Source organism: Solanum stenotomum, unplaced genomic scaffold (assembly GCF_019186545.1).
Source record: "Solanum stenotomum isolate F172 unplaced genomic scaffold, ASM1918654v1 scaffold19785, whole genome shotgun sequence".
In the NCBI taxonomy this organism is placed as follows: domain Eukaryota; kingdom Viridiplantae; phylum Streptophyta; class Magnoliopsida; order Solanales; family Solanaceae; genus Solanum; species Solanum stenotomum.
Genome location: NW_026025709.1, coordinates 198,946 through 219,913, shown reverse-complemented (window position 1 = coordinate 219,913; position 20,968 = coordinate 198,946). Strand labels below are relative to the sequence as shown.

At 27.4% G+C, this 20,968-nt stretch overlaps 1 protein-coding gene across 2 annotated transcripts in view; it reads left to right on the top strand.

Moving 5' to 3' along the window:
* Nucleotides 1–20,968, top strand: part of LOC125850848 (enoyl-[acyl-carrier-protein] reductase, mitochondrial-like) — a 41,502-nt gene that overhangs the window by 17,741 nt on the left and 2,793 nt on the right. The window contains exons 1-2 of one of the 2 annotated variants that reach the window (XM_049530690.1): nt 20,507–20,677; nt 20,832–20,929. The exons of the other annotated variant lie outside the window; for it this stretch is intronic. Of the exons in view, the coding sequence (XP_049386647.1) occupies nt 20,550–20,677; nt 20,832–20,929 (226 nt within the window). The 5' untranslated portion in view covers nt 20,507–20,549. Of the gene's footprint in view, nt 1–20,506; nt 20,678–20,831; nt 20,930–20,968 lie in introns of those variants that run through there. 2 annotated transcript variants of the gene reach the window in all.

Here is a 20,968-nt window from a genome sequence, read left to right as displayed (position 1 = left end):
GGGCAGGTTGCTTTAATTTTGGGTTACAATTCGAGTTATTTATCTTTTTTAGATTTTTATAAACAAATTGATCAAACATGCATGTTAGTAATATTTTCTTTTCGATATTATCAGATTAGAGATAACTAAACAAGTCAATTTTTTATTTCTTTTTAGGAATGAGTGGCCTTATTCTTTTAGGAAAAAAGAGATTTCTCTCACTAAAATTTGAGCTTGTATAAACTATCTAATAGTGTTGGCTTACTATATTTAATATTTCATTGACTTTATGTGTTGTTGCAAATATATACCAAAGAGAATAAAATTTTTAATTTCAACCTAGTCATCTTATTTAACAAGAACGTTGGTGAAGATAGAAAAAACCTTTAAATTAAAAGAACTCTAATAATAATATCCATCATTTTTAAAATTTATATTTTGTTTAGTGGGTGGCAAAGAAAATATATATTACTTTCTTATATATAGTTTTTCCCGAGATCACTTGCGCCGTGGCACCCCATGGGTACCATAGATCCTCCCCTGAATGCAGCTTTAAAGTGAAAATGTGACATATAAAAAGGGACGGAGAAAGTATTAAACACTTTATTTGGGTAGACTTTGTAAGGTGTTAGTACATACAATAATACAACTCAACTAACCCTTTATTTTAGAAAAAACTTGATTACGTTAAGATACGAGAATCAAATTGGGACCTCAATGGGCCACGCTTAAGGACATGTACATATTGAAACATTAACTCATCAAAGAAAAAAGGCCAAATACATATACAGCCCCTCAAACTTGCCCTTATCTTTCATTTTGGCACTCCAACTTAGCCTTGTTCCATTTTAACCCTTAAACTCCATTTTTTCTGTACCATTTAAACACTTATACTATTTTTTATGATTTCTTTATTTTTATATATATTCTTCAATTGCAACTTCTTATTTAAAACGACATGTGTCAGTTAATTTTAGTTAAAAAATTAAAAATTAACAAAAAACAATTCTTTTTAAAAAATAATAATTTCTTTTTAAGAGTGTTACGTATTTTTGTGTGAAAAAAGATTCAATAATAGCAAAAGCAGCCTATCTGGAATGGCCTACTCCTATTGTGTTGGTTTTCTTTCTTTAAAATCACCGACAACCTAACAAAGTCAGTCGAGTTTTAACATTGTTTAGTAGTGTTATTAGCAATGAACAAGAGTCTTTTTTTAGTAGTGTTATTAACAAAGTCAGTCGAGTCTTTTTGAAGATGGGTTTTTTTATTCATATTGATTTATATTAAAAATAAAAGTGAATATTTGCGTTAAATTTAGATAGCCTAGATGATAAGAAAAAAAATAAAAAAATAGTGTTATTTAATTTAATTGAATGTTTAAGAAAGAAAATCAAAGAACTTTCGTCAATTTATTTTCATGCGAAAATACAGAGAAATATCAAAAAATAATATTATTATTTGAAAATTTTTATGTTCGTTCGTGAATGTTTATTTTTTTAACGAAAATTAACAGGCACACATCTATTTTTTTAAAACAAGAAATTGCAATTGAAGAACATGGATAAAAAGAAATCATAAAAATTAGTATAAGTGTTTAAATGGTACAGAAAAAATGGAGTTAAAGGGTTAAAATGAAACAAGGCTAAATTGGAGTGCCAAAATGAAAAATGAGGGCAAGTTTGAGGGGTTGTATATGTGTTTGGCAAAGAAAAAAAGATGCATTTATTAGGACTACTCAACCTACCGACACTTTGTTTGGATGGTTGTTACGTATTGTTTCATAATGTATTATATTGTATTGTATTGTGTTATATTGTATCGTATTATATTATTTTAATAAATATAGTGTTTGAATAGATTGTATTCAGGTGCAGACCTAGAGGTTGCCGAGGGGTTATCAAACCCCCTCAACAAAAAATTATGTTGTATATTTAAGATATTTTTGAGATTTAGTACTAAATATATCAATTAATAAGGATAACATGCTAAAATAGTGATCATGTCAGTCATTGTTTTCTAATGAGTGTATCAGATTAAAATTTGACAAATAAATTAGGGTAGGTGAAGAAAAAACGTACTATAAGGTGGGAGGTGAAAACTCGTATAATCTATTTTTGTCACGGGGCATTAAATATGTGAACGTGATACCAATTATGTTTGTACAATGACGATTTTTTCCAAGGTGATCCAAAAGTTGGGAATTCCATTATTTTTCACGTCATTTCTTGTTTTAATAATTACAACAAGACAAAGAAAAAATCACAAGTCTGGTTGCTTTCACTAGTTTCAATGCTTAGCTGTAAAAGTAATACACAATGTTACTTATAAAGTATGTGATACTCTCGTGTAAAATTAAGCCTCATTTGATTTGTTATATTGTTCTGCGTTATGACTCAGTTAGTTTAAATGGTTGTCATTCATATGAATGATTCGGGATCAATTTTCTTTCAATATCTTCTGAATCGAGCTAGTCACATAAAATTTGTCTAGTGTGATTTACATCCCTTATGTAATTTGTAGGCTGTTACCACATAGTGACTATCTGAAGGACCAATGGTGTGACAAAGGGTTTTTTTTTTAATTTCCCATTTGGTGTTCGGTATTCACATTGACGCCCGATTAAATCCGAATTCGCGCCGAAAAGTCCCACATTGGGGGGAGGGTGGGGGGTAAAGCGCTCCCTAACAAAGGCGCCTCCGTACCCAAGGGGACTCGAATCCGAGACCTTTTGATTAAGAATGAAGGAGTACTTTTCTAGTGCAGTTTACATCCGCTAGAGAATAAGAAAAAGAACATGTGAAAAATAATGTTAAACATGATATATTAGGGAAGATATATTTTTAGTAATGCAATAATTGTCTGATCGTTTAATATAAAAGTTTAATTTAATTTGTTAAAGAAATTAGTATAATATTTATATTTAAGTTTTCATCATGTTTTATCTAAAATAAATTATAAAATAATATTCTTACTTAATAATGTACTCCCTCCGTCCCTTTTTATATGTCATCCCTTTCTATAAATAGTTGGATCACAATACTTGTCATTTTATAAAATTTTTGCATAAATTACCATATTTTGCCTATTATACCCTTGATAGAGTAGTTAATTAATCTTGAAAATGTATTCATCATTTATATTATATATAAAGTTGACTTAAGAAAACATTAAATAAGGATAGAAGGGTAAGTTACATCATTTCTTAATGCAAACAGATGCGGATCTAGTATTTGGAGGACCTGGATGCCACAATGTTAAAGTATGATAAGCGGGTCGGTTGCTTTAATTTTGGGTTACAATTCTAGTTATTTGTCTTTTTCCAATCTTTATAAACAAATCGATCAAGTATGCATGGTAGTAACATTTTCTTTTCGATATTATCATATTAGAGATAACTAAACAATTCAATTTTTATTTCTTTTTACGAATTAGTGGCCTTATTCTTTGAGGAAAAAAAGAGATTTTTCTCACTAAGATTTGAGCTTGTATAAATTATCTAATAGTGTTAACTTACTATATTTAATATTTCATTGACTTTATGTGTTGTTGCAAATATATAACAAAGAGAATAAAAAGTTTTAGTTTCAACCTAGTCATCTTACTTAAATTAAAAGAACTCTAATAATAATAACCATTATTTTTAAAACTTACATTTTTATAAAACTACTAATAGTATATTCTTAATAATATTTATATCACGTTCATAATTCAGTACTCATTAATAGATAAAAAATAACACACAACACTCATATCAAGAGATTAATAATTAGTGAAGGAGAAAATGGAAAAAATAAGAATTAATTATAGTAAATAGGAGTCAATTTGAATTCATAAAGAATACTAATAAATAAATAAGAATGAAGGGAAGGAAAAGAAAAGGTCACACATAAATGAAAAAGACAAAAAAAATAAAGGAAAGAAAGAAAGAGCTCCAAAAAATTAATGTTGTCCACGAGATTCAAATATGTGCTGCCCGTGTGGTGAATCATCTGTTTTACCAATTGAACTATTCACCATTTTGTTTTGTGGGTGGCAAAATATATATATATATATATATGAGTAGGATTGTATTTATTTGTAATTCTTCTAAGTCTATATTTTTAGCAAATGTATGTCCTACTATAATCAGCAGAAAAATGTATTTATTTGTAATATGTATCTAAATAAAGCCAAAAAGCATTTCTTATGATTATATTTGTATAACTAAGCATCTTACTTATACACCAGTACAAACTATTAAATTTGAAACAAAAGGAAGACAAGCTGGTATATCTCCAAGCACTTCTGAAAATGATAGTTCACAGATATGTTGTAAAAACTGCAAAGATAAAAGCCAATGTTGTAAAGAGTTAGGCCCAACAGAACAATAGGAGGAAGAAGAAGAATATGATATAAGAGAAAAAGATTATACTCTAATAGAAGTAGAAAATGAATTCTATAATTTCCAAACAGGAATCAACAGGATAGGTACAATTAAAAGTCCTAAGGACTTAGAAAACATAGTAAAAATATTAGACGAAATGGAAATAATAGGAGAAAAACCTTTAAAATACTGGGAAAATAATAAGGTAGTATGTAAATTAGATATTATAAACCCTGAATACATAATAAAAACAGCTGCCATTGAAGCAACTAATCAAGACTTGGAAGACTTTAGTGTACAAAGTCATAGTAGCTATTATAGTACTGCGTAGCGGTCTTCTCATTTAAATTATTACTTCCCAAAAACTTCTCGCTCTGATACCAAAAATACAGAAAATACATAAAATAAAAAAATTTACAGAAAATACAACATATTTTAGATAACATAACTAATACAGCAGAATAACAGAAATCGACAAAATAAATTTTTTTACAGAAAATACAATAGATTTTAGATAACAGAACTAATACAACAGAATAACAGAAATCGGCAAAATAGCAGAATAGTAGAAATTCAGATTGTTGTAAATCCTACTCAGTACTCCCTCTTACTCGTGTCTGGTCATGTTTATCTCATATATATCCTGTTTTTTCCTTCTTTTTTTTTTTTTAATGTTACTGCCCCGTTCATCTCTTCCCTTTAACCTGTATTCTTAAAAACTTCTTCATTAACCCCACCCACTTATTGCTTGTTTTAATTTTAACAATTCTAATTTTATTTGTATTTCTCTGTATAAATATTAATATCTTAGTCGTAGTTGTTTAGCAAAAGGATGTGTTTTCATATATTATGTCTGAATTTTAACTGTGTAATATATTTATATTCTAATCTAGATATTGTTTCTATTAGGTAATCTAACCTTATATTATCTTCTTTAGTCCGATTTAGTCTCTTATATTCGAAATATAAGCTATTCAAATCTCGTTTTGTTTCTAAATGTATTATAGTACTGCGTATCGGTCTTCTCATTTAAATTATTACTTCCCAAAAATCTAATACTGCGTAGCATCGTATATCAGACAATACAGAGCGAGAAGTTTTTGGTAATCCTACTCAGTACTCTCTATATATATATATATATATATATATATATATATATATATATATAGAGAGAGAGAGAGAGAGAGAGAGAGAGAGAGAGAGAGTTTTTTCTGTGATCACTAGGTGTCGTGGCATCCCCACGGGTGCCCATAGATCCGCCCCTGAATGCAAGTGTAATGTAAAAATGCGACATATAAATAGGGACGGAGGGAGTATTAAACACTTTATTTGGGTAGACTTTGTAAAGGTGTTAGTACATACAATAATACAACTCAACTAACTCGTTATTTTAGAAAAACTTGATTACGTTAAGATACGTTAATAATTAGTGAAGGAGAAAGTAATAAATAAAGATAACATGCTAAAATAGTGATCATGTCAGTCATTGTTTTCTAATGAGTGTATCAGATTCAAATTTGACAAATAAATTAGGGTAGGTGAAGAAAAAAGGGTAATGGGAAATCGTACTATAAGGTGGGAGGTGAAAATTCGTATAATCTATTTTTGTCACGGGGCATTAAATATGTGAACTTATGTTTGTACAAATCACGATTTTTTCCAAGGTGATCCAAAAGTTGGGAATTCCATTATTTTTCACGTCATTTCTTGTTTTAATAATTACAACAAGACAAAAGAAAAAATCACAAGTCTGGTTGCTTTCACTAGTTTCAATGCTTAGCTGTAAAAGAAATACACAATGTTACTTATAAAGTATGTGATACTCTCGTGTAAAATTAAGCTTCATTTGATTTGTTATATTCTTCTTCATGATGACTCAGTTGGTTTAAATAGTTGTCATTCATATGAATGATTCGGGATCAATTTTCTATTAATATCTTTTGAATTGAGCTAGTCGTATAAAATTTGCCTAGTGTGGTTTACATTCCTTATGTGATTTGTAGGCTGTTACCACATAGTGACTATCTGAAGGATCAATGGTGTGACAAAGGTTTTTTTTTTTATTTTCCATCCGGTGTTCAGTACCCACATTGGAGCCCGATTAAATCCGAATTCGCGCCGAAAAGTCCCACATTGAGGGGAGGGTGGGGGGTAAAGCGCTCCCTAACAAAGGCGCCTCCGTACCCAAGGAGACTCGAACCCGAGACCTTTTGGTTAAGAATGAAGGAGTACTTTTCTAGTGCAGTTTACATCCGCTAGAGAATAAGAAAAAGAACATGTGAAAAATAATGTTAAACATGATATATTAGGGAAGATATATTTTTAGTAATGCAATAATTGTCTGATCGTTTAATATAAAAGTTTAATTTAATTTGTTAAAGAAATTAGTATAATATTTATATTTAAGTTTTCATCATGTTTTATCTAAAATAAATTATAAAATAATATTCTTACTTAATAATGTACTCCCTCCGTCCCTTTTTATATGTCATCCCTTTCTATAAATAGTTGGATCACAATACTTGTCATTTTATAAAATTTTTGCATAAATTACCATATTTTGCCTATTATACCCTTGATAGAGTAGTTAATTAATCTTGAAAATGTATTCATCATTTATTATATATAAATTTGACTTAAGAAAACATTAAATAATGATAGAAGGGTAAAGTTATATCATTTCTTAATGCAAACAGATGCGGAACTAGGATTTGGAGGTCTTGGATGCCACAATGTTAAAGTATGATAAGCGGGTCGGTTGCTTTAATTTTGGGTTACAATTTGAGTTATTTGTCTTTTTTCGATCTTTATAAACAAATCGTTCAAGTATGCATGTTAGTAACATTTTCTTTTCGATATTATCAGATTAGAGATAACTAAACAATTCAATTTTTATTTCTTTTTACGAATTAGTGGCCTTATTCTTTGAGGAAAAAAAAGAGATTTTTCTCACTAAAATTTGAGCTTGTATAAATTATCTAATAGTGTTAACTTACTATATTTATTATTTCATTGACTTTATATGTTGTTGCAAATATATAACAAAGAGAATAAAAAGTTTTAGTTTCAACCTAGTCATCTTACTTAAATTAAAAGAACTCTAATAATAATATCCATCATTTTTAAAACTTATATTTTTATAAAACTACTAATAATATATTCTTAATAATATTTATATCACATTCATAATTCAGTACTCATTAATAGATAAAGAATAACACACAATACTCATATCAAGAGATTAATAATTAGTGAAGGAGAAAGTAATAGATAAAGAATAAACACACAACACTCATATCAAGAAATTAATAATTAGTGAAGGAGAAAGTGAAAAAAATAAGAATTAATTATGGTGAATAGGAGTCAATTTGAATTAATAAAGAATACTAATAAATAAATAAGAATGAATGGAAGGAAAAGAAAAGGCATTCACACATAAATGAAAAAGACAAAAAAAATAAAGGAAAGAAAGAAAGAAAGAGCTCCAAAAAATTAACGTTGTCCGCGAGATTGAAACCTGTGCTGCCCGTGTGGCGAATTATCTGTTTTACCAATTGAACCATTCACCATTTTGTTTAGTGGGTGACAAAGAATATATATATATATAGAGAGAGAGATAGAGAGAGAGAGTTTTTTCTGAGATCACTAGGTGTCGAGGCATCCCCACAGGTGCTCATAGATTTGCCCCTGAATGCAGGTGTAATGCAAAAATGCGACATATAAAAAGGGACGAAGGGAGTATTAAACACTTTATTTGTGTAGACTTTGTAAAGGTGTTAGTACATACAATAATACAACTCAACTAACCTGTTATTTTAGAAAAACTTGATTACGTTAAGATACGAGAATCAAATTTGGACCTCAATGGGCCACGCGTAAGGACATGTACGTATCGAAACATTAACTCAAAGAAAAAAAAGATGCATTTCTTAGTTCAATTCATTTATTAGGACTACTCAACCTACCTACATTTTGTTTGGATGGTTGTCACGTATTGTTTCTTAATTTATTATACTGTATTGTATTGTGTTATATTGTATCGTATTATATTATTTTAATGAATACGGTGTTTGAATAGATTGTATCCAGGCTCAGACCTAGAGGTTGTCGAGGGGTACACCCGAACCCCTCAACAAAAAATTATATTGTATATTGGGAAAAGAGACAAATATTCCCCCGAACTATCGTAAATGGTATGCAGATACCCTCCGTCATACTTTTGGAACATTGGTGCCCCTGCCGTCTAAAAACTAGAGCATATATGCCCTTCACTCTAACGGAATACTAAATAGGGACACGTGGCACAATCTTATCCGTTGATAAATGTCGGATCGGTGGATAAGATTATGACACGTGTATGTCCATTAGTATAAAGGGTATATATGCTCGAGTTTTTGGACGGCAGGGGCACCAATGTCGCAAATGTATGACGGAGGGTATTTGCATACCATTTACGATAGTTCAGGGGAATATTTATTCTTTTTCCCTTGTATATTTAAGGTATTTTTGAGACTTAGTACTAAATTGCCCCTTTTGTTAAGCGGTGTGATTTTTTTAATTTTTTTTTTCTCGTGAGTTATAATTTAAAAACTGTTAATTGATATTTAGTACTAACTTATCTCAACATATGGGTCAAGTGGCATAGGGTCTTAAACAAGTTTCAGACTTAGCCCATTATTGTTACCCCTATTAATTGATATTTAGTACTAAGTCTCAAAAATATCTTAAATATACAATATAATTTTTTGTTGAGGGGGTTCGGGTGAATCCCTTGGCAACCTCTTGGTTTGCACTTGGATACAATCTATCCAAACACTGTATTCATTAAAATAATATAATACGATACAATATAACACAATACAATATAATATAATACATTATGAAACAATACGTAACAACCATCCAAACAAAGTGTCTATTTAGTCTTCCGTTAGAGTGAAGGGCATATATGCTCTAGTTTTTTGACAGCAGGGGCACCAATGTCCCAAAAGTATGACGGAGGGTATCTCCATACCATTTACGACAGTTCAGGGGTATATTTGTCCTTTTTCCCATATTCTTGCTCCGCTACTAATGAAGACATGCCAATTTATGTATTTATCGAAACATCAACTCAAAGAAAAATAAGTAAACTCCTAAATTATTATGCATAAAAACCTACAAATAGCGACAAATAAAAGTTATTGCTAAATTTCAAGTATTACACCTTAAGCTGAACTGGATCTTCAAAAAGATAATGAAGAAAAAGAACATGTTAAAAATAATGTTAAAAGGATATATTGGGGAAGATATATTTTCAATAATGCAACCAAGCAAGGGCCGGAGCCAGCATATTGTCAGGGGTTACGAATCCCTTTAGATGGAAAATATTATTATTTATATATGATTAAAATTATTTTTTAGGTATATAGAGTAGATGTCGAACCCCATTCAACTAGTTCATGCGTTTACTTACCAAGTGTATGATCGCCTCACATAATGTTTTATCTAAAATAAACTATAAAATAATAGCTTTACTTATTAATTAGGTATTCTAACACTTTATTTGGGTAGACATTGAAAACGTCAGTACAATAATTTAACTCAACTAACCCTTTATTTAGAAAAAAACTAGATAACGTTAGATACAAGAACCAAATAACACGTGAATTTAATTTAAAAATGTTGTCTTCAGGTGATGATGGGAATAAATTGGGACCTCAATGGGGCCATACGTAAGGACATGTACGTGCGAAACATTAACTCAAAGAAAAATAGATGCATTTATTAGTTCAATTCATTTATTAGGACTCAACCTACTCACACTTTATTTGAATGGTTGTTACATATTGCTTTATATTGTATTGTATTGTGTTGTATTGTATCGTACTGTATTGTTTTAATGGATACAATGTTTAGATATATTATATCCTTTTTTGTCGCTATATAATGTCATACATTCATAAATTAAGTGATAAATCTATAAGAAAAGTAGGGTACGGAATAGAGCTATGATGAAATGGTAGTATAAAAGATGAAATATGATTATTAAATAAAAAATAAAGATAAAACAAGAAGAAAATATTAAGGTAACCACGCGATCACACCAAATCGGTTGTTACATAAAATGAGTCTTTTCATTGTTTGCCAATAATACGATACAATAGAATTTAAGTAACAATCAAAACAAACATTGTATTTAAACTAACGATACAATACAATACAACATGTAACAACCATCCAAACAAGGTGTTAATGTTGGAAAATATTGAAACACTTAATTAATATTATACAATAAAATCTTACTAAATTAATACTTGGTTAATTAATAACTTCTTTAAGATAATATTTTCTTTCGATCTCGACTTGGGCCAATGAAAAAAATTACCCATTTTGATAAAATATATTTTCAGAAGACTCATATATAAATATATGGTCCCATTAATATTATAAATTAATAATTCTTTAAAAGTACAAATATATTTAAAATAATTTAGTGAAATATGATTCCACTGTTAAAATTTAATCTCGTTGAAGCTCATCTCTAACTTTTCTTATTACATTCGCGGTGTTGTCTTTTTGAACTGCATAATAAATTGTGAAGAGTTCTAAATGTGATAAGTGTTTTCCTTACGCGTGATTGGTTCTAAATGTATTGTATCATCTTCAACTTTATCATCAACAATAACTTTTCAATGATATCCATAATTTCTTCTAAGCTCTGAACTTCTGAACATGTATCATTTTCATCTATCCAACAAGTTATTAATGTCCATTTTATTGCGATAACTAAGATCATTAATCATGACTTCAAGTTCATGAATGACAATGAAGAAGAACTTGTCAAAATTAATGTAGAAAAGAATATACATACAAGGAAAGATAGTTTTTCAATAATAAATCTCCAATTGATTACTATAATATAACATATTTATTGTAGTTTCATAAACTAGAGTTTAGCGAAAATAGAGCGTACACAAATCTTATATATCCTACTTCAAAAGTAAAGAAGTTGTATTAGATAGACATTTGGCTCAAAAAAAAAAAATCTAACAAAGTGGAAGTACAAGAAATAACATATAAAAAATAAATTATTAGATAGTAACAGAATGGAAACTACAACAAAATAATACAATAATCGAGGTACAAGAAACAACAGATAGTAACAAAAAAAAAAATAGAAACTGCAGGAGCAATATTATATACAACTATTAATATTAATATAAACAAACAACAAGATAGCGTATCCAGAGGAGGACCTACCTTATTAAGTAGGGGTGCACGTGCATCCATTAATTTCGAAAAAAATCATGTGTATATATGTATATCTATCTTAAGAAACTGATAGAAATTAAGAAATAATTAATAGTGCACCCATTCAAAACATATGTTTAAATATTATTTTATCACTCTCTCTTTTATCTCAAATTAATTACCGTAATTTTTAAATATATATATATATATATATATATTAAACTATCAATCATTTTAAAAGTTTAGATAATTAATTATTATTTTTTAAATTCTATTTTTAATAATAATTATCATTAAAAAATAAAAACTACAAAGACATCTTCTAATTAATGATTTTTAAATTTTAGAAAAACGAATAAAAAATAAACACCACATTCTCCCTCTGTCCCTAATTACTTGTCCATTTTTCTTTTTTTAGTTGTCCCTATTTACTTGTCCATTTTGACAAATCAAGAAAGGACAATTTTTTTTACCTATTATATCCTCAATTAATTATTTTGAAAAAAGTAGAATTTTTTGAAAATCTTAAGTAATTAATTCATCTACTTCATAATTAATAGGGTAAAATGATAAACTTACTATGTCAATTATTGTTTTTCTTAATAGGTGTGACAATTCAAAAGTGGACAAGTAATTAGGAACAGAGGGAGTATAATTTGAAGCTAATGTGAAGAAGTAGATAGGAGATTAGGTTTACCACAAACCAATGAGTACTATCATGTATTATGTCACTTAATAAGATTTTTCATCATATTTGATCACGAAAATTATTTTTTTAATTTTATTTTTAAAAATTAGAATTGAATCTTGAGTTATGTTTGATCATACATTTTCACAATAAATAATTCGAACTTGAATACTTTGTTTAAAGAAATATGAAATACGATTCAAACATAAAATATAATTTAAATAAAACAATTTTATAAAAATTAGAAAAATAGGTTAAATTTGAATTTAATAATGCAGATTCGTTATATTAGTTATTTGACTCATACAATTAAATAAAATAATATTTAAATGGCACATATATATCAAATTATGTAATATATATCACTTGTTATTATGTAAAATAATATTTCCACTGAGCCTGTGGAAAATAAATTCATAGTTCATACGTTGATTAACTTTGACTTTTATTAATGTAACACCTTGATCTTGACAAATAATTGAAGATTTATTTTCATGAAATCTACCAGCAGCAGGATATACATTAGTCAAAAGCTTAGAAAGTCATTTTTCAAGATGTTGTACCATAGTATTTGTGGTAATTTTAGAGTTATTTTTGGGCTAAAATAGAACAGATGGCATATGTGTTTGCTCAGCTAGTTGATTAAAAAAAGATAATTTGTAATTTTGGAGGTGATTTGGTGTTGGTGAGGATGGTTTTATGAGTTTTTTGGACATGATTTTAACTTGAAATTGGTCATTAAAATCCATTTTTTATGTGACAAAAATGTTAAGAGGGAAAAAAAGACGATTTTAGAAGGTTTGAAGACACAAGTTGATAGGTCTACAATGCTTTCTATTTATAATAATAAAATAAAATATATTGGGAAAATGATTGAGAAAATGATTTCGTAATGACACTTTTCCCACCTACCACGTTTAAATATTATTCTATCATTCTTTCTTTTATCTTAAATTAATTACCGTAATTTCAAAAATAAATATATTAAACTATCAATCATTTTAAAAGTTTAGATAATTAATTATTATTTTTTAAATTCTATTTTTAATAATAATTATCATTAAAAAGTAAAAACTATAAAGACATCTTTTAATTAATGATTTTTAAATTTTAAAAAAACGAATAAAAAATAAACACAACATTCTCCATCTGTCCCTAATTACTTGTCCATTTTTCTTTTTTTAGTTGTCCCTATTTACTTGTCCATTTTGACAAATCAAGAAAGGACAATTTTTTATAACTATTATATCCTCAATTAATTATTTTGAAAAAGTAGAATTTTTTGAAAATCTTAAGTAATTAATTCATCTACTTCATAATTAATAGGGGTAAAATGGTAAACTTACTATGTCAATCATTATTTTTCTTAATAGGTGTGTCAATTCAAAAGTGGACAAGTAATTAGGAACTGGGGAGTATAATTTGAAGCGAATGTGAAGAAGTAGATAGGAGATTAGGTTTCCCACCAACCAATGAGTACTATCATGTATTATGTCACATAATAAGATTTATCGTCATATTTGATCACAAAAATTATTTTTTTAATTTTATTTTAAAAAAATTAGAATTGAATCTTGAGTTATGTTTGATCATACATTTTCACAATAAATAATTCAAACTTGAATACTTTGTTTAAAGAAATATGAAATACGATTCAAACATAAAATATAATTTAAATAAAACAATTTTATAAAAAATATAAAAATAGGATAAATTTGAATTTAATAATGCCGATTCGTTAGCTATAACTTTTCTTATATTAGTTATTTGACTCATACAATTAAATAAAATAATATTTAAATGGCACATATATATCAAATTATGTAATATATATCACTTGTTATTATGTAAAATAATATTTCCATTGAGCCTGAGGAAAATAAATTCATAGTTCATACGATGATTAACCTTGACTTTTATTAATGTAACACCTTGATCTTGACAAATAATTGAAGATTTATTTTCATGAAATCTACCAACAGCAGGATATACATTAGTCAAAATCTTAGAAAGTCATTCTTCAAGATGTTGTACCATAGTATTTGTGGTAATTTTAGAGTTATTTTTGGGATAAAATAGAACAAATGGCATATGTGTTTGCTCAGCTAGTTGATTAAAAAAAAGATAATTTGTAATTTTGGAGGTGATTTGGTGTTGGTGAGGATGGTTTTATGAGTTTTTTGGACATGATTTTAACTTTAATTTGGTCATTAAAATCCATTTTTTATGTGACAAAAATGTTAAGAGGGAAAAAAAGACAATTTTAGAAGGTTTGAAGACACAAGTTGATAGATCTACAATGCTTTCTATTTATAATAATAAAATAAAATATAATGGGAAAATGATTGAGAAAATGATTTCTTAATGACACTTTTCCCACCTACCACGTTTAAATATTATTCTATCGTTCTCTCTTTTATCTTAAATTAATTACCGTAATTTTAAAAATAAATATATTAAACTATCAATCATTTTAAAAGTTTAGATAATTAATTATTATTTTTTAAATTCTATTTTTAATAATAATTATCATTAAAAAGTAAAAACTATAAAGACATCTTCTAATTACTAATTATTGATTTTTAAATTTTAAAAAAACGAATAAAAAATAAACACCACATACTCCCTCTGTCCCTAATTACTTGTCCATTTTTCTTTTTTTCGTCGTCCGTATTTACTTATCCATTTTGACAAATCAAGAAAGGGCAATTTTTTTAACCTATTATATCCTCAATTAAATATTTTGAAAAAAGTAGAATTTTTTGAAAATCTTAAGTAATTAATTCATCTACTTCATAATTAATAGGGGTAAAATGATAAACTTACTATGTCAATCATTATTTTTCTTAATAGGTGTGTCAATTCAAAAGTGAACAAGTAATTAGGAACAGAGGCAGTATAATTTGAAGCTAATGTGAAGAAGTAGATAGGAGATTAGGTTTCCCACCAACCAATGAGTACTATCATGTATTATGTCACTTAATAAGATTTTTCGTCATATTTGATCACGAAAATTATTTTTTTAATTTTATTTTAAAAAAATTAATAATGCAGATTCGTTAGCTATAACTTTTCTTATATTAGTTATTTGACTCATACAATTAAATAAAATAATATTTGTATGGCACATATATATCAAATTATGTAATATATATCACTTGTTATTACGTAAAATTATATTTCCACGGAGCCTGAGAAAAATAAATTCATAGTTCATACGACGAATAACATTGGCTTTTATTAATGTAACACCTTGATCTTGACAAATAATTGAAGATTTATTTCATGAAATCTATCAGTAGCAGGATATACATTAGTCAAAATCTTAGAAAGTGATTCTTTAAGATGTTGTACCATAGTTTTTGTAGTAATTTTAGAGTTATTTTTGGGATAAAATAGAACAAATGGCATATGTGTTTGCTCAGCTAGTTGATAAAAAAAGATAATTTGTAATTATTGAGGTGATTTGGTGTTTGTGAGGATGGTTTTATGAGTTTTTTGGACATGATTTTAACTTTAATTTGTTCATTAAAATCCATTTTTTATGTGACAAAAATGTTAAGAGGGAAAAGAAGACAACTTTAGAAGGTTTGAAGACACAAGTTGATAGGTCTACAATGCTTTCTATTTATAATAATAAAATAAAATATATTGGGAAAATGATTGAGGAAATGATTTCTTAATGACACTTTTCCCACTTACCACGTTTATATATTATTCTATCACCCTCTCTTTTATCTCAAACTAATTCCGTAATTTTTAAAAATAAATATCTTAAACTATCAATCATTTTTAAAGTTTAGATAATTAATTATTATTTTTTAAACTCTATTTTAAATGATAATTATCATTAAAAAATAAAAACTACAAAGACATCTTCTAATTAATGATTTTTAAATTTTAAAAAAATGTATAAAAAATATACACCACATACTCCCTCTGTCTCTAATTACTTGTCCATTTTTTTTTTAGTTGTCCTTATTTACTTGTTCATTTTGACAAATCAAGAAAGGACAATTTTTTTTACCTATTATATCCTCAATTAATTATTTTGAAAAAAGTAAAAAAAAAATTAAAATCTCAAGTTTTTAATTCATCTACTTCATAATTAATTGGGGTAAAATGGTAAACTCACTATGTCAATCATTGTTTCTTTTAATAGGTGTGTCAATTCAAAAGTGAACAAATAATTAGGAACAGAGGAAGTATAATTTGAAGTTAATGCGAAGATGCGGATAGGAGATTAGGTTTCCCACCTACCAATGAGTACTATCATGTATTATGTCACTTAATAAGATTTTTCGTGATATTTGATCATGAAAATGATTATTTTAATTTTATTTTAAAAAATTTAAAATTGAATCTAGAGTTATGTTTGATCATACATTTTTGAAATAAATAATTCGAACTTGAATACTTTGTTTAAAGAAATATGAAATACGATTCAAACATAAAATATAATTTAAATAAAACTATTTTATTAAAATATAAAAATAGGATAAATTTGAATTTTATAATGCAGATTTGTTGGCTATAACTTTTCTTATATTAGTTATTTGACTCATACAATTAAATAAAATAATATATAAATAGCACATGCATATATATATCAAATTATGTAATATATACCACTTGTTATTATGTAAAATAATATTTCCATTGAGCCTGAGGATATATTTTTCAAGTTGAATAATCATATCACGTGTTATTTCTTGTTTTAATAATAAGAAGAAGACGAAAAAGAAAAAAAATATCACAATACAACCAAGTCTTGTCCATTTGATCACTAAAAGATGTTTTATCTGTGTGTCGTGAATAAATGTCATTGTATTTCTTACAAACATTTATTTATATGTTTAAATAATTAAGTAACATTTTTATATTTATCGTAAATAAATGTCGCTTATTAATTATCTACATTTTTTTAAATGGTGGATAATTCTCTGCACTCAAATGTCGTTGTATCTTCACTTTCTAGTAGTGAATAGTACAACTCAACTGACCCCTTATTTAAAAGAAAACTTGAAAACCTCAGATAACACGTGCATCAACCAAAATTCTGGTGGAGTGATAAATATTTTTTTATTTTTAATTAAAGATCTCGAATTTAAGTTACCTTTCAATATGAAACTTTTCGACGTGAATCTGAACTTAATCAAATTTCAATGTGATACCAAACACTAATGAAAAAAAAACATGTTACATGTGCATTGAGGTCTCAAGAAAAACAAGTGTGGTGTCAATTGAAGACTTTGGTAAACAAAAAAATGGAGGGTATTGGATTCCCGTCACCTCAAAATTAAACAGCTACTTTGATAAACAAAAAAAATCATCTAACACCGTTAAGATAAAAGAAATACTCTAATAATATGCTCTTTATATATATCATAAGATACTTCTAAAAAATTTCACTTTGTTACACGTTTAAGTCATTTTCTCAGTCCATATATTAAATATCTATTTTTAAAAGTAACGCGAGTTTGAAGAGAATAAAATATACACAATCTTATTTTTTATCTTATAATATAAAACCATTTTTAAAAATAACACGAGTTTAAAAAGAATAGAGTGTATATAAATATTATCTTATCTTATAATATACACTTTTTTTCTTTCAATTTCCACACAAACTTTAAACATTCTCTCGTTTCATTTAGTACTTTAAATGATAATTTGAGCCCCATAATGTCTAAAAGTTAGTGGATCCTGTACAAGTTTTCTTGATAGTACAAGACAATTGAGCCCCACAACGTTATAGTAAATCTTTTTTGGAGTAGGTGGATGTTTTGTGATATTTTTAATTAACTCAATTAATTGTTAGGGTAATCAACAGGATTGTAATGAATTTGTTAATTGAAGTTATTATTTAATTAGACCGTTAAAGATAAGGACAAAAAAGAGTCAAAAGATTGACGTCGAAAGTATTTTATACCTGAATAAATAGATAAAGGATAATTTTGTACCAAATCACATAATTATGAGATATTTTAAATCATTTTCCGTATTGTTACTATTATTATCATTTTTAATTATAAGTAGCTGCATTTTCCCCAAATGTTTCCAAGTGAAAACTTAAAAACACTTTAATACAATACATCAAATTTTGTAGGATAATGTTTTCTTGTCACTCAAATTTGGTCGTCCCTAAACAAACCTCCGTCGTAAACTTCCCAACCACCATGTCTCCGCCATCCACCGCCGTTGTCTACTATCAACACGGCCCACCCGACACCATCACAAGGTCCGTTCAAGATTCACAATGTCCTCCTACCACCACCCCTACGTTGTAAAAAATTAAACTATGTTATTGTTCAGATTCAAGTATGTGAAAATTTCGCACAAAATATGTTATTGTTCATTTTTACTTGTTTATTATACAAAAAATACATTTTTTACTCATATATATAACATGTTTGAGAGGGGATTGGGTATTCCCACCTATCACGTTTAAATATTATTCTCTCACTCTCTCTTTTATCTCAAATTAATTATCGTAATTTTTAAAAATAAATATCTTAAACTATTAATCATTTTAAAGGTTTAAGATTATTAATTATTATTTAAAACTACAAAGACATCTTCTAATTAATAATATTTATATTTAAAAAAACGTATAAAAAAAAACCCCACATATCATTTGAGCCATAGTTCATGTGAAGATTAGGTTTCCCACCAACCAATGAGGACTATCATGTATTATGTTTGATTTCTTTAAAATTTTATTTTAAAAAATAATTGAAATTGGATATGGAGTTATGTTTGATCATAGTTTTTCGCAATAAATAGTTATTACTTGAATACTTTGTTTAAAGTAATATGAAATATGATTCAAACATAAAATATAATTTAAATAAAACTATTTTATAAAAATATAAAAATAGGATAAATTTGAATTTAAAAATACAAATTCGATGGCTATAACTTTTCTTATAATATTAGTTATTTGACACATACAATTAAGTAAAATAATATTTAAATTGCACACGCATATATATCAAATTATTTATGTAATATATATCACGTTTTATTATATAAAATAATATTTCCATTGAGCCTAAGGATATATTTTTGAGAAAACAGTCAAATACCCCCTCAACCTATTATATGATTCTCAATTACACATTTATATTTTACGGGATTCTATTACCCCTAGAATATTTTAAACACATATATTGAACTCAATCAAAATTCAATGTATGATAAAAAAAAACACATGTTACATGTGCATTGAGGTCTCAAGAAAAACAAGTGGTGTAAATTGAGGACTTTGGTAAACAAAAATTTGAAGTGTATTGAATTCCCGTCACCTCAAAATTAAACAGCCACTTTGATAAACAAAAAAAATCATCTAACACCGTTAAGATAAAAGTAATGCTCTAATAATGTGCTCGTTATACCATAGGATTCTTCTAAAAAACTTCACTTTATTACATTTTTAAGTCTTTTTCTCAGTGCATATATCAAATATATATTTTTAAAAGTAACGCGACTTTAACGAGAATAGAATATACACAATCTTATTTTATCTTATAATATAAAACCATTTTTAAAAATAACGCGAATTTAAAGAGACTAGAATGTATATAAATAATATTATTTTATCTTATAATATATACTTTTTTCTTTCAATTTCCACACAAACTTTACATTCTCTCGTTTCATTTAATGCTTTAAATGACAATTTGATCCCCACAATGTCTAAAAGCAAGTGGGTCCTCGTACAAATTTTATTGATTGTATCTTGTTCAAAATTAAAAAAATTGGAGTAGGTGGATGTTTTGTGATATTTTTAATTAACTCAATTAATTGTTTGGATAATCAATAAGATTCTAATGAATTTGTTAATTGAGGTTATCATTTAATTAGACCGTTAAAGATAAGGGCAAAAAAAAAACTCAAAAGATTGACATCAAGGACATTTTATACCTGAATAAATAGATAAAAGATAATTGTGTACCAATTTGCATGACTGAAAGCTACTTTATGCACCTTTTCGTTATTATTATTATCACGGAAAAGGGTCAAAGTTACTCTTAAACTATCCGAAATAGCTCATATATACCCTTAAACTATATTTTGGCTCAAAGCTACGTACCCTTCCCGTCAAACTATTGGATCAAAAGTACCCTTCTTGTTAACGGAAGTTGTTAAAGGCCATGTGGATGCATTTTCTGCTTTTCCATTATTATTATTATCATTTTACATTATAAGTAGCTGCATTTTCCCCAAATGTTTCCAAGTGAAAACTTAAACACTTTAATACAATACCTCAAATTTTGTAGGATAATGTTTTCTCGTCACTCATATTTGGTGGTCCCTACACAAACCTCCGTCGTAAACTTCCCGGCCACCATGTCTCCGCCATCCACCGCCGTTGTCTACGACCAACACGGCCCTCCCGACACCGTCACAAGGTCTGTTCTAGATTCACAATGTCCTCCTACCACCACCCCCAGTAAAAAATTATACTATATATATACCGTTAATTTTTTTTATGTATATATAGTAAATATTTATTTTATTTTTTTATATTTTAAATTACGTTAGTGAAAATTCTAATTCCAACAGGGTTACGAAGATTCCACCGGTGGAGATGAATGAGAACGAGGTGTGCGTGAAAATGCTTGCAGCTCCCATTAATCCCGCCGATATCAACAGAATAGAGGGTTCCATAAAATTCTCTTTTTCTCCTTTATATAGAAAAT